At 40.1% G+C, this 23,785-nt stretch overlaps 1 protein-coding gene across 1 annotated transcript in view; it reads right to left on the reverse strand.

Annotated features, from left to right (window-relative positions):
* The window catches only part of LOC140228674 (acetyl-CoA carboxylase-like), a 91,247-nt gene that overhangs the window by 41,943 nt on the left and 25,519 nt on the right, over nt 1-23,785 (reverse strand). Inside the window, exons 4-26 of the mRNA XM_072308936.1 lie at nt 23,126-23,288; nt 21,800-21,938; nt 21,111-21,302; nt 20,040-20,248; nt 18,697-18,860; nt 17,917-18,073; nt 16,815-16,988; nt 15,882-15,973; nt 14,675-14,744; nt 13,591-13,754; nt 12,899-13,049; nt 12,400-12,503; nt 11,654-11,881; nt 10,650-10,844; nt 9,969-10,059; nt 9,159-9,305; nt 8,135-8,323; nt 7,180-7,280; nt 6,428-6,641; nt 5,606-5,833; nt 4,424-4,513; nt 3,561-3,679; nt 903-977 (exon numbers count right to left, since the gene is read on the reverse strand). Coding sequence (XP_072165037.1) covers nt 903-977; nt 3,561-3,679; nt 4,424-4,513; nt 5,606-5,833; nt 6,428-6,641; nt 7,180-7,280; nt 8,135-8,323; nt 9,159-9,305; nt 9,969-10,059; nt 10,650-10,844; nt 11,654-11,881; nt 12,400-12,503; nt 12,899-13,049; nt 13,591-13,754; nt 14,675-14,744; nt 15,882-15,973; nt 16,815-16,988; nt 17,917-18,073; nt 18,697-18,860; nt 20,040-20,248; nt 21,111-21,302; nt 21,800-21,938; nt 23,126-23,288 — 3,456 coding nt within the window. The remainder of the gene's footprint in view (nt 1-902; nt 978-3,560; nt 3,680-4,423; nt 4,514-5,605; nt 5,834-6,427; nt 6,642-7,179; nt 7,281-8,134; nt 8,324-9,158; nt 9,306-9,968; nt 10,060-10,649; nt 10,845-11,653; nt 11,882-12,399; nt 12,504-12,898; nt 13,050-13,590; nt 13,755-14,674; nt 14,745-15,881; nt 15,974-16,814; nt 16,989-17,916; nt 18,074-18,696; nt 18,861-20,039; nt 20,249-21,110; nt 21,303-21,799; nt 21,939-23,125; nt 23,289-23,785) is intronic.

Below are 23,785 nucleotides of genomic sequence, written 5' to 3' on the forward strand. Positions count from 1 at the left end.
TCGATGCAGATCATCAATTTTTGTGGGTCTTCCAACTACTACCAAAACTTGAAAAACTTGAAAAAAAAAGTGAAAGAGCATTTGTTGACAGCTATTTACTAAAAAAGAAATGTGCATCATAAAGATATAAATAGTAGAAAATGAAAAGAAAGAAGATGACCATTTAGTGTGAAGTGGGATGAATACCCCTATGAAATAACTGAGGTTTAGCATAAAAAGTGGAAGTATTAGGCAAGCATATCTTTTTTTTTTTTTTTTTTTTTTGCAAAGTTGAGAGAAAATACAGGCAAAGATGTGCTGAGTGATTCAAAAGTTAAAATGCTTGTTATACAAAATAACTGATGTGCAAATGCACTAATGTCAGTAATGAATAATATCAAGAGATTTAGCAAGAAAAGCAGATACATTTCTAACTAAAAACAAACAAACAAACAAACAAACAAACAGTCCTGATTACTTGGAAAAAAAGGGTTGTAGATGTATAGATCAAGTGTAGGGCAGAAACACAAGCCAACATAGACAAATTGGGTATAACAGAGAACAGCTGAGGTTATGGTGACGTCGTGAAGAAACTACGTGGATAATTTTACAAAACTGTGAATCCACTACACTCAAAAACTTGTGAGGGGATTCCCAGGTTTGCAAAACCATTTTCAGAAGTTGAATCAAACTGCAAGCAGACAAAAGCTTTTTAGTAGTGCTGCAAATGTCTAATAAGAGTGGTACTTGAAGAAGATATAAAGCAAGGATTACATGTGGACACAAACTCATGCACTTGGAGGTTTTAGTACCGGTGTCACAAGAAGGAAGTGAGAAACAAGCGGGGGATAGGACCACAAACGGGGCTCGTTTGGGGGCCAAACTCGTGCCCCGCCCCCGTCCATGGGCATCTCGTCTCTCACCTTGAGCTATTAGACTTTTTCTTTTTGACACTTTTAGTGCCTGGAACATTGTGCCCCCTGTCAGTTATTAGGAACCTTGGGATGCAAAACACAAGACAAAGGGGTACATTTGGTTATCGAATTAAATCTTCCATCTTGATATTAAAGACAGTTGTGACAGTACAAAACCCATAATTTACCATTTGGTAAACACACCTTATCACTGTTGAAGATCTGGGGAAGTGTCAAAATTGTTCCAGAACTATAATTTACATTTTTTTTTTTTTTTTTTTTTTGGGGGGGGGGGAACCCTGTCAACTACTAGGAACCATAGGGTGTAAAAAAACAAGAAAAAGGGGTACATCTGATTATGAGAATCTTCTATTTAGACAAGAGAATTCAAGACAGTTGTGACAGCATTAGCTCATAATATTCTACTTGACAATCTCACCTATTCAACATGTCAGATCTTGAAGGTGTGAAATTTATTTAGACTATGCAATACATACTGATTTTTTTTAAAGAGTTGATATGACACATTAGATGGATCCATGTCCATTAATAAAGTGTTGCAATATTCTTTTGAAGTTGATTGATGTCGCAATATATTAGTAAAATATGTGGGTAGCAGCTGAGGCAAGGTTGGTATTTTATAGACATATGCTCAAATAGATGTTTTATTGCACCACTGGTATCTGAGCATAGCTGAATTATAGATGGAGAGTAAATGAATTAGATGTTTACTCCACGGAGGCAAATACAGTACACATGAGTTCTACATCACAGGGATATAAATCTTTATCTGTTGGAACCAAGTCTCAAATGGCAGTGAAAACATATATATTGAGATGCAGGAATTAAGGACCAGGTTGAAATGGTAAGAAATAAAATCTGGCTGAAGCAATGCTTATAGCAATTGTCCTGCATGTCTGTCGCAGATTCAATGGCATTCTAAAGCACAGTCATATGTGTATCTTTAATAACAATGCTCATTTGCTGGAATGACTACCCAGACTATTCTGAGGGTGTTTCTCAGCAAATATCACACAACGGTTAAATCTGATATATTTGTCACCTGTAGCGAGTACACAATGTGGCCTGCCTGCAAGTAACATAGCAGGCATTCATTCTCACTCTTTCAGACATTTTGATGGTGTGTACCCTCAATATCATTCCTGGATTTCTCACATTGTTATGAAGCCCATTCCTGCCCAGCGCATATCCCTTGAGGCAGAGACAACTAGGCGAGCATGTCTAAGTCATAGATGGATGAACGTACATTGTGGCAGCAGAAAATTGACGCAGAATAAACCAGGCACAATGTGCAAACTAAAGCACGGATGAAAGCACATGTACAAAGTAGGCTAATTTGTAAATCACACGCATGCAACCGAAGGATCATTGACCATGACTTCAGAGCATGTATGTAGTAGACCCTGCCTCTGTATTTTGTGCATAGGAACCCATTATGAGATATCCCTGTAAATATCTGCCTTTCACAGTGTTCCCCTGCATGTGACACACCACAGCTTCGTACACTGTTAAAAATCAAGATTAAGAATTAATAACAATTCTTATGGCTTAACATGCCCGTCTATCAATTATTTATTACACAGAAAGCTATTTTACTTGTATTCTCAGCTTCTTAGCTTCTTTATTGACCAAACTCCATTCTAGTGTAATGATGTTACAGCCCCAAGGGTAGCTCTATAAGACACAATAATAGTTGGGAGGATTACGTAACAATTCAAACTAGGAGCTAATGCAAGATATTTTTGATGATTGGTACACAATGCTTTCATTGTACTGTTTAATCTACTGAGTACTCCCTTTTTAACAAATGCATGAGTACTGGACTTATAACACTCCTCAACAACTGTCATGAGACAAACAGTGAATTGTATGTCTCTGTAAAAAAAGAATAAAAAATAAAATGGGGGAAAAATGAGAATGTACTGAATTTGAAAATACTTGAATCATTGGACTTGCACATTAAGAATATCTGAGCAGAAAAAAGATATAAAAGGAAGAAAGGACAATCTGAATGTATACATTTTTCCAAAACTAATTTCTAGCTACCTTGGAACATGGTTGAATAATGAGTTTTTTGGGGCATATATCATGACTTCTTTTTTTCATGCTATTAGCATCATGACTCTTTAAAAAAGGATGGAGGGGGGAAAATGCACTTCAAACCATCAAATCAAATTGAATGAAACTGGACATCATGACAAAAATCAAATTGAATGATTAATGAAAATCTTGCGCACACACCAAAGTGGAAAGACACTCTTTTTGTGTAGAGCTGCTCATTATTAAGAAGCATTTGCCACAATCATTCAAAAGCAACTGAACCATCAAACAGTGTCATTCCAGATTTCGAGTAAGTGAGATTCCCTCCTTCCCCAAGCAAAATATGCAGGTACATACTTCAAGGATTTATTGCTGCATTTCATTCACTGCTTCATGATGTCATATTCCTGGTTTAATTACACAAAAGAATATGCAATGACTGTACCCTAACTTAACTTGATGGCAGTATTTTCATTGGCTATCTGATACCATGCCAGGCCTCCCCTACACTAAAAATGGATGAATCCCTCTGACAGCATGCATCCTGATTTCATTACACACACACACAAAAAAAAAACCCCTCTGATGTTGGAGCGTTCCATTTACCTGTTCGGGTGAGATGACGGAAGCATGAACTGGAATTCCACCAGACAGAGTCCATTGGACAGCATGGCGTGGTGTAGGCAGTTCAGGTCATAGGCAATGTATGCCCGCCTCACATACACCTGTTGGAAATAGCAAGGGCAAAATGAGATTGGCGGACTAAAATCTTCAACCCGCTGGGGACGGATTGATTTTGCTACAACATGCATTTCCAATAGACGCCAACATGAGTATACTCAGGACCCGTCCTCAACATGTTGATGTGGATGTCCCAGTATTGTTACGATGAACCATGTGCACATATTTTGTGCATTACACAATAGACAGATAGAAAGATCAAATCTCATTACAACATCTGGAAAATATGCTCCACTTGTCTACCATAGTGAACTGATATTGCAAAGTGTGTTGGGGATGATTCAATGAACAGAAATACATGCATCATCAAAAAGTATTTATGATAATTATGGCTTTCAATTAAACCTCATTAACTGCGAGAATGAGAAAGAGACAGAGAGAGCAAGTGAGAGAAACAAACAGACAGACAGACAAACAAGGGGAAAAGATAGGGAAAATAGGGAAGGATACGAAGGAGGGGTAAAAAAAAGAAGGAAAATTCAATTACTTTGAACTTTAGCTACGTTCATCAGTCAAACATGATCGTGCAGTTTTAGCTGAAGTCAACAGACAGCTTGACGAGTTATCATTTGCACACTCGAGACAAGTGGCATAACCCAATGTAGAAACTGTGCAAGTATGAGGGCGACAACCCTCGAATATGTTCTGCAAGGAAGCATTTCATTGAATCATTATCTATATATCACATCATTATATCATAATATGATATTATCAGAGGAAGAACGCACCTCTAGAGCAGCCTGCCTGACCACACTGTTCATGTGGAAGAAGAAGTCGGGAAGCACATCGAAGATTGTCGTCTCCGACATGATCAATTTCTGAAAGATAAGCATGTGCAGAGATATACAACACATACGACATATCTCAATATTTTTCGTTTGTTACATGTGATATCTGGGGGGTGTTTCATCAACGTTTGTCGGCGCTGACAAATTGAATTACCATAGTAACAGTCAGTGACCAGAGCATCTCAGCCAATCAAAACCAAGAATTTTGCTGAAATTGGTCAGCGCCGACAGTGGTCGGCGCTGACAAGCGTTGATGAAACACCCCCCTGAGGATGAACCAAACAGATCATCTCCAAACCTATCAAATAGTGCTCCTCTGTAACACTGTATTCATCTGAGTCACACATTTTTCACATTGTCTTTTAGTTGTTGGTGTTTTTTCCACACAGGTAAATTAGAAACAATTTTAAGTATAAGAAATTATTGATTAACAGGTTACATACTGTACCAGAAAGAGAGAGGGTATCAAACATCTGCACACATGAGCAGAGGAGCAAAGGATGGGGTGTCTACTACAGGTCATCAACAGGAGAAATAATTAACATTGATTTATACCACACTGCTGTAACAATCAATACACTTGCAAATGCTGCACTGCTAAGTGCTAACATATGTGCTGCTATTTATTTGTGCTGATACATACAAAAGATGATACAATGATATATGACACGCTGATATCCAGTAATTTGTTTTCAAGACATACACTTGTAGCAAGTCTTCCACAATACCAATGGCCATTGTGAATATGCACCAGAAACCATAAGTATCATACAAATATTCACATTCAATATCTTACAGCGTCTGTAGGGGCATTATTTGTGCATCGGTATAATCAAATACGACTTGCGCCATCCACTCTTTTAACAACTAAAGTAACCACTTCTCCCCAACTGAAGTAAAAAAGGAAAGAGGGCATGTTCCCAGTCGGTATATTTACATCATGTGTGCAAACGCACGCAAGATTTTGGTGGAAATTTTGATTAGATTTGTTTTTCTTCTTCTTTTTTTTTTTTTACTTTTCAACTTCCAGAGTCAGGGCACACATTAAACATGAGTGCACTATAAACACAATCAGGCTTGTACAGAACTTAACAAACTTTTCTTGTATTCAAATCTTTTTACCTTGAGGCTGTCTGGGCAGTACTGGTGGCCGTACATGTCGATGGCCGAGAGGAAGATGGACTCCACCTGGTTGTGCCTGAGCTCGTAGGAGGGCTGGTGGGCAGCGATCAGGGCCTGGCGGGACCGCAGGGCCACCTTGGAGTTGTCCGTCTTGTTGAGAGTTGTCAGCTTGCCCAGAATGGGGGTCAGCTCGTCCGTCAGACCCGACTCCCTGCTGCTCAGCCGGTCCTGGGTCAGACAGAAAAAACAGAGATGTGATCAGTTTTCTTTTCTACATAGTTTGCCCCATTTTCTGACTATTTTTAACTTTCCATTGAGTGTTTGTTCATGTCATAGTGCCTTGTAAGGGTCTTATTTTGTTGAAAAATAACAAAAATCTGCAACAGGAAAAAAGAAAATCAAACATATTCCTATCTACAGCATCTGAATTACTGTTTTCAGCTAAGGCTGGGAGAAGAAGAATCACATGTAAAATTCAAGAAGACAGTCATTAACAAATTGTTAAAGTCCTCATTTATACTAAATATTTTATTGTCATCTGAATTCAAACCCAGGAGTATGCACACTTCCTATGAACCTAGCCCAAGCTGCAAAAAAAATTAAAAGTACATCATCACGTTACGAGAAATTAGGGTATTGAAGAATATGTGTACTGAAGATGTGCAGATAAAGCAAGAGACTGCGACAAGCAGTTCTTAAGTTAAGATTTGGGAAGGGGGGAAGGTGGGCAGGAAATTGAGACAAATAAAAATGAAATTGTAACTGAGCCGCAAATGAGAGTTAAAAGGAAGAGCTGAGAATTAATTCAAGCGCTGCACTCACAATGAGTCCGACCACCAGCTTGTTCTTGCTCTGGACCTTGCAGTGCGAGAAGATGATGTTGAAGACGGAGGTCATGTCGCCCTTGAACTCGTCCCGCAGGGCCACGATGCACTTGTCGTAGGGGCCCTGCTGGAAGCGGCGTTCCACCTCCAGGTAGCGCTGCAGCAGCTCCTGGATGATGGACTTCATGTGTCCCCGGATACCGTTCCGATACCTGGCGAGATTTTTGTTTTTTTCAATTTACTACTGTCAAAGTGGAAATATTTGTGCATTTCGAAACTATTGTGCAAATAAAAGTATGTGAATATTTTTGCTTGTTAATGTAACAGCTTTGGATGTTTTCATTCAACGAATTGGCAAAAATTAGCTTCACCCAGCCAAGCACAAAATGTTATTCGAGCAAAAAATTTCCGCTTCTACAGTATACCACACGTACATATGTATTTGTACAATCTTGGGTGATGAATTGAGAAGTGTGGTTCTGTGAACCAAGCAAATCTGAATATCTTTTGTTTTCCCTTTGCTCGCTTTTGATTTGTTACCAGAACGATCACATGATACTTTCATGAAATAATATTTTAAACTGGTAGAAATGGGAGGGGATTTGAAACTGTTTGAAATCCTCAAGAAGGGGGAAACCACATGGAACTTTACAGGCAGAGCTTGAGAAACCTCCGCTAGCATCATGCTGTCCCTGATTTTTCATTTCCCCTTTCAGAAGATTCCCCCATGGATGGAAGAGTTCTTCTCACCTCTGAACCAGCTGCACAATGCCCTGGGTGTGCATGAAGAACGTCTCTCTGTCCGCCTTCTTCTGGAGCGTGGCTGCGTATCGATCCAACACATTGGCGATCTGAAACAGGGAGAAGATGCCAGTTTCACAAAGCAGCTCTATCAAAATGAGTCAAGCCCAAAACATGTAAAACATGAATACATCTGTCATCTCTCCTACAGTAGCGGGTATATCTTTACTCACTGCTAAAACAGCTCTATGCTGCTATTGAGCTTATCTACCCTATTCTGTACATAGCTTAATTTTGCAGCTACACTAAAACATGCCATTTCCTGCTGCAGTAACATCTCAGTAAAAACATTACACCCACACGTTTTAAAATTGGTACTGAAAAAAAAGAAGACTCCGAGAGTGCCTAAAGTATGTTAACTTTCGATAGGATCCGGGCCAAGAATGCTCTGAAATACATATCGCGTGAGAAGAATTTCTACTAGGATACAATCCTATGGAAACTCATCATTAAACCTCAGTTCAATTCACCATGTTGACACCTACGGTTGTATGACTGCACACACAATGGACAATTTGTTTCCATTTGTATGTCCAACAGCAATTGCAATATGACAGAATAGGTTGACCTTTGGACCTTGACAGCCTGTGCAAAATCCAATGAACTTCACCTATCAACATGGAGAGTATGTTCATGTGGTACACTAGGTAGTCTTGAGTACTGGCAAAGTGTAGTAGAAATCTATTCACGAGAAAATTTAGCCAGCGTTAAACAATGTTTCTTTGCTTGCCTTTGTTTTTTTTTTCAACAGCTGGGTCTTAGATGTAATGATAAAAAAAAAAGAAAGAATGAAAGAAAGAAAGAGCGCGCGAGAGAGAGAGAGCTGGGACCACAATAGAGTTGACCAAAAGAGGAGTTGATATGGTGATGGAGGCATGGGTCATAATTTGAACCGAAGTCTGACCTGCTGGCTGGGAAACTGGCAGAGCACAGAGGTGATGTTGCTGCTGTAGTTGTTGAGGAGCCTGCGTATCTCCGACTCCACGCTGGAGGGCACCCGGCCGGAGATGCTGGCTACCATGGCCTGCATCTCCAGGAGGGGCAGGGCGGGGTCTCGCAGGGCGGACATCAGCTTGTCGGTGATCTCGGCGCACTGGTGGGATGATGATGGGAGGGGGAGGGGGGCAAATCATTATTGGGGTTGGTGGCAAACAGAAATAAAAGAAAAAAAAAACAACTTTTAATACAGCTGAAATTGTAACTCATGTCTTGTAGTTCACATGTAGTTCACTTGGAGTTGCGCATACAGGTGGTGCCAGTACTGCTTGCAGACTGTCCATTTAATCTACGGTTTCATTTCCTCTAGTACGTTATCTCTCGTGTATTTGAGTAAAGATTAAAGTATAGAATTCTTGAGTAATAAATGCTTCACCTACATTGGTTCATACACAGCATGGTTTCCTCTCTCAGACACTCATCCAATTTTACAAAGAAATCTTCTTTAAATCTGTCCTGTGCAAACTTTCTGAAACTTCTTTTAATACTTGAATTTTACAATCATTTCTCAACTGAACTGAGCAATTTCATCGACTTTATTTCCTTTCTATGATATCACACTTTGTAACCGGTATATTTCGTGGTGTTTTCATTTTCACATATTTCATGAGTCAAATGATATTAATGAAAGAATAAACTTTGGAAAATATTGCCTCCTGTAACACAAACGTATTGTATATCATATTCCCACGTTGAAAATCACAAATTTTCTCCTGAAAAGGCATATTAAACGATTATTTCTCAATTTTCATTTTGGTTTCTCAACTGTGAATTCAATAGCATGTGAAAATGCCTTGCAAGTCACAATTAATAAAATATAAAACTCATGGAAATATATGGTTCATACAGTACTATTCTGTGGCAAATAACACTGTAAGTCATTAAATTCTCTTAGATTTAATGAATTCTAATATGCGGTGGCACTTTCCTACCTTCTTGGTAAAGTGAGGATCAGAAAGGCAGTAGCCATTCATGATGTTATCAGCAGCTTCCTTGATCTTGCGGAACTTCTGGTTGAGTTTGAAGCCCACGTTCTGAACGCCGGTGGGTTCTGGGAATTTACCAGTGAAGACTTGTGCCTATGGGGAAGGAAACAAAGAAAAATAAAGAATTGTTTTAACTTACATACATTTCACTCAGTGATTTTTTTTTTTCTGTATTGTTGTGGTCTAATACAACAGTAAAATACAAGTTGTTCTTCCAAAGTCTCTCCAGAATAAATCAAGCAGTTCAGGAAGGGCTTCCTCACACAGCACACACACTTATCCTAAACAAACATCTGCCTTAGTGATAAAACAATGTCATAGATGACATGATGAGAAATAATGGAAATCATTGTCAACAAGTATATCAGTCTCTTAATTGAAACTGATAACAACAGGAACAACTACGCAGATGATGATAAAAACAGCATGGTTCGAAACTTTGATAATCATCCTAGAAAGTCAGAATAACATAAATATCAATATTCAATCCAAGTTCTATGACCAAGCACATCTAGTAAACTTGTTGCCATTCAAACTGCTTCTTTATGATTTCTTGGCTGAAGATGTCCCATTCACAAGCACAGCCACAAAGGTTCCAAAGAATCTAATATCTTTAAAATCTGTTGATTATGGCATAAATATGGAGAGATGGAAATAAAAATCTCCATATACGACGTGGTCCAGAATGCCCACAAAGCTGGATCAAGCACACGACTGACAGAAGGCAGTACTAGCCGGGAAAACCCAAAGCTTTACCTTCTGCACTCTGCTGGGGTCGTCCAGGTCCAGCTTGGCCACTACACTGCCTTGGTCGAGCACAGCTCCAGCCCGTTTCACATAGTGGATACTGTAGGAGGAAAAAAAGGAACATAAAGGAGAAGAATGAAGCCAAATGTTTTGAATGACACAACAATTGTGGATATCTTTTGACACTTGGGTACAATCAAATCTGTAGAATTGCAAGAATGAATTAAAGTGAAGTCTCACAATAAATGGCTAGTGCATGTCTTTGATGTTCAGAAAGAGACAAGTACACACTATTTTTGTGGACATTTGTAAATGAGAGAAGAAGGGAAACGAAAGACAGGGTTGGGAGAGAAAGGGAAGACTTACAGTGTAAGTGTGTGAGGGAATAGTGAGCTGGAGAGGTATGCATGTACAATAAAGATGCAGTTTGCCTCATCAAATTGATTTTCCAAAGGACTAGAAAGCTTGCTCAGGAAAATTCCACCACAGATAGATTATCATTAGTTCTTCTGAAAACACACAAATACACCCGCACAGACTTCACATCTTCACCCCCCTCCCCTTTTCTCTCTCACATATACACACAAACAAGTACGTGGGAGGTGGAGGTGTATATACACAGACTAATTCCTACTCAAATTGCTCCTCCTCCCTCCCGCTCCCCCATCCTCCCACCCCAGCATCACTCACCATCCCGACTCGTTGACCCTCAGGCTCATGACCATCTTCATGACCTCGATCTCTGCGTACGGCTGGCCGGCGTACACGTGACCCCCGTCCTCCACCACAAAGTTGATGAGCTTGCCCGCCGACGGTGACCGCAGCACGGTCGGGTCGTTCTCCTTCTCAAAGATGCAGGTCTGGATGCCGATGGTGATGCGGTAACTGGTGAAAGAAAAGAGAGAGGGAAGCATCGAGTGAACTAATTGCTAATGTAAGGAGTATTACTGGGTCGATATGTTGGTTGTTTATTGTTTTTTTTTCCTTTGGAAACCAGAAGCAGTCTTCTTTTTACTTGCTCCTCACATACAGTACTTGTTTCTTACATACAGTAAAATAAACTTGGAGATGTAAATGTTAAAGGTCTCATATCAGCTCTTCATTTTAGTTATGTTCATACCAAAATGTTGATTTGACTTCCTGGTGTAAAACCCTCCCCCTGCACAAGTCTAATTAACAGACTACCAAACATAAATGAAAAAAAGAAAAGAAAAGTTCCTGAACGAGCTTGAAAGACAACTTCTACAAAAATGTCTGTTGCCAGCATCCATTAACTCTCAGTCCAAACACTGCACACCATCGACAGATTACTCACTGAGTGTACTCATGTTACTACACATAACTGCTATCATGACTGAAATCTGCTTTTTATAACTTGTAAATATCATCTTTCTTTTTTTTTCCTTCTCTGCTCTGCTCTGAAAATTATAATAAATGTAATGAAAGGAATATTGTCAATTAACCCGTTGAGGACAGGCTGATTTTGCTACAACACATATTTTCCATAGACACCTGCCCAAGTATACTCGGGACTCGTCCGCAACGGGTTCAGTGTTGGGAGCATATTTCAGCATTCAATTATAAGGGAAATGGTGCCCTCTCAAATATTAAAGATCATCGTTGTCTCATTCCAGAATCACCCACTTCAGGGAACGAACGAACGAACGACCGCTCCCACATCTTTGCCCACATACCTATCCACCTGCTCTTTCATGTAGGTGGCGTAGCTGCTGCCGTCGTAGGAGATGAGCAGCCCCCCGTCGGCCATCCTGAAGATCTCCGCCTCCACAGTGGAGCCGTTCATGCACAGAAAGTAGCTGGTGGGGCCCTGGCGCGTCACCTCCGTCTCGTACTTGTTGCCCTCGTAGATCAGGTCCACGTCGCGGGCGTTGGTCAGGGTAGAGGCAGGTAGGACCTGACCCCTGTTGGGGGAACGTGACCAGGCATTAAGAAATATGAGACAGGAAGTATTCGCGTGTCGCACTTCAAACTGTCTGCAATGGGCGCTATATGTCTGTTTCATAACCTACGAGATACGATACTGAAATCACCTGTTTCTCTGTTTAATGTTGGTGAATACAAGCCCAATGTTTGTGTTCTTTCCTATGGTCTACTTTAACAAGAAGTTTATTCCAACATTATGGCCAAATCTGTGAACACCACACAAACCAGCAGACACTGACAATAAGCAAGATTTTATTATCATCATATTTATTCATAACGAATCTCATTTTTATTCATGCATAATGACACTCTCTTGGTAGGCCAAATTGTGCTCTATTATACTTCTGCTCTGGCATAAAACCATTATGAATATTGCAGACAATGCCTAGGTAACCTGACAGAGCTTTCCTGGATGGTGGTAAAATTAGACCACAGTGAAATGAGGTCTGCATGAACAATACATCAACTTTCAGTGGCTACAGAATACACAGCTTACCTTTCCAAGTTGCTGAGGTAGTTGGAGAAGTTTTCTTGGATGGAGGCATCGGCAATGTGAATTGACCCAATGATGACCCCCAGCATGGGGTCAGGTTTCTCTGCCTGAAAATAACAACACAAAAATCATACAATATGTAACCTTCTTACTCATGAACAAACTTTGAAAATAATACAATCAAATATCAAGGTGCAAGCCTGTAGCATTCTCCCTCTCCTCCCCCTAAAAAGAGGCAATTAGATAAAGAGGCAATTAGATAAAGAAAACTTCTCATAGAATACAACCATCAGACCAATACTCTCGAGGAGTAAAAACAAACTTCTGGACTACAATTCAGGACTGTTCTCACATTTTTAAATCAGACACTCATGACTGGCTAGATGCGTGGAAACTCTACACAAGAATATACCCTTTACGCAATTTTTCCTTGCACATGGAAATGCCTTACGGACCTCTCTACGACACTCTCGGTTTCGTTTATAGGAATCACATGACCTACCTGGACTTTCTCAGCGATGAGGCGGTCCAGCCAGGCGGTGCTGAAGTCGTTGGTCTGGAAGGACTCAGTTCCCAGTAGCATGATGAGGTACTCCACTGTGGTACGGAAGTCACCACGAATCGATAGCTCCTTCAGGGCTACTATCATGTTCCTAAGAAGCAAGTTAGAAAAGAAAAAGAATAAAAAAAAAAAGGATTTGACTCTGTTAGCCATTGCTTTTATCACTTTGAGGTTAAAAATGCAGTTTCATGACAACTCTAGGGTAAAATAATGGCAGGGCCGTCTGGTAGTCTGAGAGCAGTGGCAACATTACAGAGGCTACCCTGGCTAAAGAAGACCATATTATTATTGTTGTTATTATTATTATTATTATTATTATTGTACTTATTATTATTATTATTATCATCATCATCATCATCATCATCATCATCATCATCATTATTATTATCATTATCTTTATTACAGTTGTATATCAATGACACCATTTCAATATGTTGTCTTTTAACACCATTAGTTTTTTGGGAGGTGTTTTTTTTTTCACCCACATTGTTAGTCTGTGGCCTATCTCAGCAGTTCATAAAACTTTTTGAAGCTCCTCCTCTCTCTGCAATCAACCAATCAGAAGCCCTCTCTCTGAAAGAGGAGGTGTGTAAAACGCAAGGTGCAATGGCAAGACGGAGGACTACACTCACTCTCTGGCGTCCTCCCTGTCCTCCCCCCAGGCGAAGCAGTGGCCAAACTGGGAGTCGGCAAACTCGTGCAGCCCACCCGAGGCCGCCACGCTGAAGTAGCCCCACACGTTCTTGTTGCTGCGGAAGTTGAGTTCCGACACAGTTCCGGCGCTTGGCTTGAAACCCTGGTAGCCAGTTTGGACAGTCAAACATAATGGCGAAGTTAGGCAATGTGTAAAGATATGTTTTTTTCTTCTTTTTCTTTCTTTCTTTTTTTAATGTGAGTGAATTTCTCATATCTAGACAGATGTAATGATATGAATCAAGAGGATTTTATTTCATATCATATATTAATGACACATCATGTGAAATTCCACCCCCCTATACAGAACTCATACCACTGAAACAGTACTAACTGCACACAGGCTAAGTTTTGGACTAAGCAATCACACATGCAACAAAATTAAAGAAAAGTGAAGGCTATGATAAAATGCCTCTCTTGAGGCTTGAGAGAGGGTATCAATGCAAGTTGCTTGTTGGAGTGTCAGGACAACACCCTGAAAATCATCCCCACATTGTTAACACTAAAAACAAACAAACAAACAAACAAACAAACACAATTTCGAAACTAATCTGCTTTCTTTTTGAGCCTTCTTTTCTATCCTTTTTTTTTCTCAACAGAAATTACATTTAAATATACTCTATAAAGCAGGAAATAGAACTATCTCAAAGAGAATTGGTGGCTTTGCACAATGTCCTTTGTTCATTCTTGCCCTCCTTTTCTTTTCTTTTTCTTTTTTGAGGGGGGGGGGTTCAAATCTTGTCAACTTCTTAGTATCAACAGAAGTATTTCCAAAGTCTGATGAATTCCAAAGCACTTGAAACAGACTACAATGTAGCAATGCTGCTGAAGTTTTGCCGCAGTCGGTGAGAACAAAGATAATAGCTTTGATATGTTTGTCTTGTCCTTGTTCATGGTATTACTTCAGTTTACCCTGCAGTGACTTCACTACTGACTTCATCTCACAATGCCACCTCTCATTCCTTGTAAGGGGCAGGACCATATCTTACAGACTACAAGTTGGTCAATAGGAGCTCATTTTACCTCATCGGGGTTCTCACTGGTGATTCGACAGGCGATCACATGACCTTTGGGAGTTGGCGGCTTCGGAGGACTGAAATGCAACGGGGGGATACAGATTGTTTAAGAACGATGTTGTGAAGTCACGCCAGATATGAGAAACAAAAACACTTTATCAGTTGTTACCTTGCCAAGAATCTCGCCAAACGATCTGCAGATAACCGTTATCGTTATATTATAATATGTATATTCAGAATGAAAGAATTTAACAATAAAATGCCCGGTCTGTGGGTCTGTGCTTACTGTCGGGTGTACACAGGTGCATTGCATTTTTTTTTTCAACTAAATAAAGCATTCTAACATAAATCAGAAACTGTTTTCTCAGTACAAAATTACTGCCAGAAAAAGATGGCAAACTATGTCAGTGTTACGGGCCAAGGTCAAGATTGCTCTAGAGAGCAATTCCACCACACAATGATCACGTTGTTCTTTTATAATAAAGAGAGCTTTGTCAAACAAAGAGAACGGTTAAGGATTCATCCATATCGGATCTACAATATCAGATAAGAGAGTCATGGGATTCCAAAGTTTTGCATGTTTTCACTTTACAGTGATATGCAAAAGTAGCAACCACCTTGGAGTATCACCTCACACAAGCCTCCCCTTAATCTGTCCATAAATCTTCACCAAATATCCTTTTTATTTCACATAAATCAAAAAAGAAAGTTGTATCCTTCCAATCAAATAATAAAATCAAATAGTCTTGAAGCAAATGATCACTTTAGGGGGCATGTGTTGTCCTTGCAAGATTGTTGATATTAAAAAAAAAAGTTTTTTATTATATTTCTTTTGTACGAGCAAACAGGAGTGTTGTGATGAGAAGACATTATCACGTCCCCTCTTTGCATATTTACACACGTGCCGAAGTGGCCAATAACACTACTCGAGTAAAACAATGTGGCATTTGGAATAATGCGACTAGTACAGGTCCATGGATCCATGGTCTGAAAACCAGCTCGATGCTGTTCTGAAGAATTCACAAGCTATTCGTCCTTGTCCGTGAAATAATTAATACCATGGGAGCAGCTGAAAGTACTCATCACAAATTGGTTTATATTCCCATGATTCTTTGAATTATCTCAGAGCAGAACAGGAAGTGCATTTCTTTCCTTTTTTTTTTGCTTTCACTGAAAAAGAGAAGGAAGGACAAAAAAAAGGGATCTCCACTCACTTGTCAAAGTCGATGGGAGTGTCTTCCCACGGACTCTCGCTGTACAGCACTCGGATGTCCTTAATTCGATGGAGAGGTATTCCCATGGCAACCTGGAACAATCAACGTAATGAAGGTGACCCTCTGGCAATCTATTCATCAGTTGCCTCTGATGAATTGGATCTCTCGACAAACACAAAAAAACAAAGACACTAGAATCATGCACACTGGCGGCATATCTAGAGAGAGAACGGCCTCCTTGTGTGTACGATGGCTCATCCCATCAAATTTCCCCATCTGCAGTTTTTCTCACCTAGGGCATATGCTATGAAATACATTATATAACACTACACATATTATGAAAACATGAATTTCTTACTGAACTATATATCTTTATGAAGAAAAAAAAAAAAACAATTCCCATTTGCTCCATTAGCTGTCTGAAACCAACCATAACAAAATTAACATTATTAGTCTCTTAAAGTAGAAATATACCCAAACACAACCACCATATACTACAAACCTACAGTACCTTAAACAACCGCACAACTTCTGACAAATATGATACTGGAAACATACACAAATGAATAAAAGCCAAGGTGCTTTGCAAAGAAACTATGCATCAATTTCTTTCTTCCCTTAAAAAAAAAAAAAAAAAAAAAAAAAATATATATATATATATATATATATATATATATATATATATATATATATATATATATATTATTCTGATTATTTTCTTCGGTTTACTGTATAAGCTGATATTTTCGCGAGGGTTTAATTTTTGCGAATTTCGCGAATCACAGTTGGATCAAGAATTGAACAACACACGAAAATGTCTCCATGCATTAGTGTAAGCGTCGGCGTCAATTCGCGAAAACATCTCGCGAAAATGTCTCTGGCCTCGTCAACTGCGAATATATCTGTGCACGGAAATAACAGCATATACAGTACCTGAAGCTGAAGGGCGGGTAGATTGACGCCTGCGACCATCTCCGTGCAGGGATGTTCCACTTGCAGTCGGGGGTTCAACTCCAGGAAGGAGAAAGTCCCATCCTCGTCGTTGTAGAGATACTCCACTGTGCCGGCGCTGACGTAGCCAACCATCTTGGCTAGCTTCACCGCAGCCTATATAACAAAGGAAACAGATAACGAATATAAGCTAACTGAAAAGAAGTCACTTAAATGCCACTATCCATTCAAAATGTTTGCAACAGTACAAAAAGGCAGTTTGAAACACACTGATTTCTACAAAGCAAACCAAATGTCATAGCACTTTGACTAATGAATAAATCACAACTGGAGTTCAGCTCTTTCACTGATAGATGAGGGAACTTCATGTACATTTCTATACCTATGTGTCTCATTGAATTTACACCATTTTTGCTTGCAATAAACACACTTTACTGTGCATTATTAGTGGTCTATTCACTTTAAAGATAAAACATGGTCCAAAATGTACACATATGCCTATTAAAGAAATGTGTGGAATAACGCTGTATTAACAAGATATTCGTTTGGTAATGATGAAATATCAACCGAAAAGGATTGCCGGAGTCGCAATCTCAAAATGGGGTCAGGCTAACTTGGACTCGGGGACAACTCAGCCTCGCTTAGTTGATACAACGCACGCATCAAAGAACATCTTTGGCGCGCATACAAAATTAATGTGCGCCTAAGTATAAAATATGCCAATCACGAACTGCATGTAAATCGTCTGAAATGGGGCCGAGTTGTCTCTGAGATTGAGTTAGCCTGGATCCTTCTGGAATAAAAGTTGGTATACCGACTTTTATCTTTTATCTCAAAATACTCCACAACAACTCATCATCCCGGCAAATCGCGTCAGCCAGGTCAGTTTCTTGGTAGACTCTTTCGATATATATTGCAAGCAAATATGAAATGGTGCAAGACGGGTTCTCAAACCCTTACCAGAACTATGTTTTCACTTTTTAACTTTAACATCCTGTCAGTGTTTGAGTTGTTTGTTTCTTGAGAGAGAGAGAGAGAGAGAGATGGGGGAGTTCCAAAGGGGGTCCTTAAGTAATTAATCTACCATCTCCATCTGCCGGAAGACATCATCCCTGGCAATGGAGGTGGGTGCCTCCTCTATGATCTTCTGGTGGCGGCGCTGGATGGAGCAGTCGCGGCCGAACAATGAGATGGCGTTGCCGTACTTGTCTCCTAGCAACTGAACCTCGAGGTGGCGAGCGCTGGGGGTGGGGAGGAAAGAAAGAAAGATATAGTAAGCGAGGTGGAACGTAGTCACTGACTCCCGGCGGTATGTTCGCATCAAGGCGTCTTCTCATTGTTCATGCAATTAGCATATCATCATCCTACGTAACATGCCACTTCGTAATGTAATATCCACAGACAGCCTTGCTTACATACAATACACTGTGCATTCAAAGTGGTACACCCTTAAATCAAAAAGTTAGAGGCTGTCACGCAGACATTCAGTCTCGCTCCTGCCAGAGACAGGTCTGTAAATCACTAAAGCTCAGCAATATTGAATAAAAGATATCATCTTTCAAAATTGGAGATTCTGAAATAAGCACTATGAATGTTGCACTCATGACTATACAATAAGCACTCACTGTTTCTGGCATGCTTCTAAATACATCATCAAAACACTGTACCACACACACACACTGGAGCATCATTCTCAAAACTTAACCGCACACTTCAGTCGCTGTTCAATACAGGTTTCCCTCCTTTCAAAACAAAACAAAAAATGTTCTATTTTGCTGGCCTAGAAGTACACCACCACAAACTGCACACCCTTCAGTATCTTGAAGAACAGAGTCGGGGCTATCATCAACCAGTATCAGCTCACCTCTTGGCCAGTTTCATGACAAAGATGGGCGAGCCGGGGACCTCATTCTGCACCTGACGGAAGGCGCTGGCAAAGTCCTCCTTGTTCTCCACTTTCCTGATGCCTTTTCCTCCACCGCCCTCCGATGCCTTGATCATGACGGGAAATCCGATCCTCTCAGCCGCCTGCAAAATGAAAATTGATGATCAGTCAATCCTTTATAAAAATGCCCATACACATAGCATTTACACCAACAAAATATTTCATACCATTTGGTCAAGGCCCCTTTCTAAGAGAAGCATAAATGCACAACAAACAAACAAACACACAAACATGACCATAATGTGAGTTCTGGAAAATCCAAGCAGGAGTAAGTGGTGCAACAGTCATCCAGGAATTCCAAAGGATACCATAAAGTTTGACAGGGTAATTTGATCTTTAGTCACCGATAGCTAGTTCCAGAAGTTGGGGCAAAGGAGTTTGCATTTGGATAAGACAAATCTACAGAGACATGCGGGAGGATTACTTGTGACATGTGTGAGAAAGCTAATTTAATGAAAGCTCTTTGATAATTCTATTCAATCCTTTAAAATATTCACATGACCATGCAACTTTCAATTTCTTTGGATGAATTGAAATAAAGGGCTACAACTTTTTGGGAGGTTTTTGTTCCATCAATACAACACACTCAGTATTTCCACTTTAAACAAATGGCAAATTCAAGTCTCTCAGAAAGAATAATACCTGATCCCTCCCAAAATAAGAGGGGCTCTCACAATGTTACCATGTGACCTCCCTGTAAAGCCCTCGCATAAATATGTCACATGTGTATATATGTTACTGTCAAGCTCAAAACCCCCAAAACTTGCAGATTAGGATTCTCTTTAATAGACTACAATATGTCATTTGGAATGACCAACCCATTTTTTTTTTTTCAGTTTATCTATAAACCTGAGTGAGTAACCTTTTTTTCTACCTACTGTCAAAATAAGGCAGCTTAAAAGAAAGCTGAAATTGAGATATTTGCATTTTTTTCTAGACATTTTTTTTCCTTTGTTACTTCTGCACAGCACACCTGAGAGACCCTAATCTTTAGATCCTCTTTTCTTCCCTTTCTATAAAACGGCACCTCCTTACTCTCTCTAATAATTAAATCACTTTTTAACGGGTTAGGATGGTCAAATTTAACAAGCTATGTATCATTTTAAAGCTTAGAGCTTACTCTTCAAACTATGCAGAAAAGGGCCTACTTTTTGTGAGTCTGCTTTTAACCCCTTGAAGACTAGTCACAAGTATACATGAGCAGGCGTCTATGGGAAACGTGTGTGACGGCAAAATCAGCCCGTCCTCAATGGGTTAAATACCTGAACTCCCTCGTCGGCATCTGCCACACATCCTTTCCGGTAGAGGTCATCCGGGATGTTGATGACCTTTCCTGCCTTGGTGTCATCGTCGGACCACTCAATGGTCAGTCCATCGCCACTCCACGGGAGAGTGGGCACTCCGGCACTCTGGGCCACGATGGACGATGCAATCTTGTCGCCGAGCGACCACATGGCATTTTCCGGAGGACCTGGTTATCAAATTATTCAGAAGAGAATGTCTGCCTGTGAGCAATCATAAAACTGTGCTACTGCATTGCTTATTCTATCTTCTAATTTAGAGTTTGTATCTTACATGTCCCATATGTTTGTTATTTCTTTGCTTGTCAATTGGACTGGCTCTATTCTTCTCCCTTTCTTTCATTTTCTTCTCTTCATGCTATGAGAATTTAGAAGAATGGATACCACTCCAACAGAGCTCTACCTGTAATCAACAGAACAATGTACTGCAATATCCAAATTTCCCAGAAGGAACGTATTGTGCAACACACATTACTTTTAAGTAATTGTAGCATGGAAACAGCCCAACACAGGATGGACACTGCAGCACAATCAACCGAACACATTTCTTGAAATTACAATATAGGGGATGGTAAGAGCTCTGATATCAAGTTTACACACACACACGAACCAAACAGCCACAGATTATCAGCTTGGAGTCAACAAGATTGTAACATGATTACTGTCGGACTGAAAACAAAAAACAATGCAATAAAACATGACGACCTTGAATAACCTTTACAGGGCATGTGCATGTGGACTGCAGTATCTTGCTAAGGGATCCTTTATTTTTTATCATCAGGATAGATCTCCCTAAATGTTGACAACCCATTGATGTACAACGATACCACTGTCCCCACGAAAAGCTCTGGCGATATCACAGGGCTTTAACAGAGTTGCGTAATCACTACTCATAGATAGTTTCAGAGCTTTTGTTCTGATCGGTTAAGAAAGCAGATGTGCAGTTGGAAGAGCCCATTGGTACGCAACACACACACACACACATACAGAGCCTAACAAGAGTCAATGGGTTAAGGAGAAATGTTTCCTCACCGATGAAGGCGATGCCACTGGCGTGCAGCATCTCCGGCAGCTTGGGGTTCTCCGAGGCGTGGCCCCACCCCGCCCACACAGCTTCCACCTGCATCCTGATGGCAATATCCAGGATGAGCTCCACATTAGCGTAGTTGTTGTTGTTTGGCCCACCAGGAACTGGGACATAGTGATCAGCAGTCTTGATGTATTCTGCACGGGAAATGTAGGGGAGTTGCATTATCACACTTTGCACTATACATCAATTGCTTTTTAACCCGCTGAGGATGTGTCCTGAGTACACTCGGGCAAGTGTCTATGAAATATGCGTGTTGTAGCAAAATCAGCCTGTCCTCAAGGGGTGAAGGTGACGATTCATACAACTTCATCATGGACTAGACCATGTGCAAGCTTACATTAATTTTGCATTTTACGATTCACACCAGCTGATTCATTTACAGTTCACACAAGCTAATTCATTGACAGCGATTTAATAATGGATGGATATACTGCATAAATGTAACAAGACGACATCCTTCAACACAACTCAAGGGAACTAGTAGACACCTTCACAAATTTCCAGGAAACAGCTTACACAATCTTTCGTGCTGTTTCAATGGTAAACCACTCATATTTCAGCATACCTAAAGTATAACTCTTCAATGACTGTGTAAAAGTAAAGGGGAAGAGTATTTTAACACCATTCCCACCTGCATTGGCATTGAGATCTTCCGGCGTCACCATGACGACGAATCTGATGGCCCGCTCGTTCCTGAAGACCTCAAAGGCCCACCTTCGGATGGACCTCATGCACTTGACGGCGGCGATGCCATTGTTGGCAATCAGCACCTTGAAGATGGCAGAGAATGAAAAAGGGCGCATCATATCACAATGCCTAACACAAACTTTCAGTTGATGCATAAATGTTTCTACCATAACCAGTATCATCCATCTGTGCTTCAGCCAGAAGGGAAAACTTTCATTGGTATTGTATCGAGGCCGTTAGCCATATTTGTGCTGTCACCAGAGCTGCCAACTTTTGTAAAAGCCTTTCAGTACTATGATGGCTGAAAATCAGTAATTTGTACCTTTTTTGAGTGAAAATCAGTAATCCTTAACAGTGTTATAGAATTTATCACAGACAATGATTTCTAAAATCAGTAATTTGCTTGTAACCTTCAGTATTCTTGTCCAATTTCAGTAGAAATTACTGAAAATCAGTACTAGTTGGCAGCTCTGTGTCACCTAAATGACTGACCACTCTGTCACTGCTATATACGCAAATTGTACTTTTAAAAATGAAGCTGATCCACACAGGGAATTGAGGACAGTAAATTCTATGAACTGTGATTGATAGCCATATACAATGCACAGCCTACTCATTGGTTCATGTTTTTGTTTTTGTTTTTTGTTCTTCTTTAGTAAAATGCGTCATACAATGTAGCTCCAACAAACAGTGCACTGTGGTTAATTCATCCAATTGTCAGTGTACCTGATTCAAATTCAGTAAATGGTGCTACTCTACCTTTCTTTTTCTTTGTTCTCAAATATTATTTGTCCAGAAAATCTATATCCACAGCCATCAAACTGTCAAGACAAATAGAGATACAACCCTGACTTCAGAGTGTATGTTATCAAGTGAAATGAGAATCTCTATAGGAGAAGGCCAATGCAGCACTCAAATTACTATTTTTGTAATATGGAGTTCATCTACCTCGATAGGATGTAAAGGTAACAAAAAACTAAAACAACAACAGCATTTGACAGTAACCATGGGGCACATCATCAACCTCTTAATCAACACAAGTATCTCCCTTTAATGGCAGACTACATTGTACTCTGAAATGTGAAGTACTGTGTAAAGTGCTCTGTGAAGCTCTTGGAGTGCTTTCTGCGACTTGTTATCCACGAAACAATCAGTGCACACCCAGTTGGGGTACCATCATAAAAAGATAACTCCATCCCTTTATCTTTATCTTTATCTCTCCCTTGGCTGTGACAGCATTGCCTTCCAGAAAGATGTCACTCCTGTTTACCTTGTTGATCACAAAGTTGCCCCCAAACTTCTTGACGAACTCGGCGGACGTCGCCACGGTGAGGTCCTTGCTGTCGCGCCGACCCTGTCGCCACTCGCGGCTCGTCACGATGCGGCGGCTGTCCATCTCGACGAGGTTCATGCCCGACATGCTGTGCCGGAAGCTGCAAAGAAACACATGGAAGAAAACATTACTCTTGATTCTCTGCAACTATGGGTGGAGCAGTTGAGCAATATATAAGGGTTTTTTTTTTTTCCTTTTCTTTTCTTAAGTGACAACGAACATCAAGAAACGCTGATCTAAAATTCTTAACCTGGCTGCCAGAAGTAAGAAAAGATTGACATATTTGCCTCATATAGAGACACGAGTACTAAATACTTTTTAGAGGATTGTTTGTACTGAAATCCCTGGATAAATTAATGATCAATAATGCCGAGGCATCTTAAGAAAAGCCAATCTCACAAAATCCAAGATATTATTAATCTATTGTTCCTCTGTTATGAGCTTTTCTAATCCACACATTTTTCTTGCAGCTTCACAAAAATGAATTTTGTTGGCCAAAATCTAAGTCACAGTCTGAAGAACTGCTCATAGTGGGCATATTCGAAATTCAGTATTGTACAAGAAATCAAATAGCCATTTTAAATTTCGTAGCTTGAC

The sequence above is a fragment of the Diadema setosum genome, chromosome 5, assembly GCF_964275005.1.
Source record: "Diadema setosum chromosome 5, eeDiaSeto1, whole genome shotgun sequence".
NCBI lineage: Eukaryota > Metazoa > Echinodermata > Echinoidea > Diadematoida > Diadematidae > Diadema > Diadema setosum.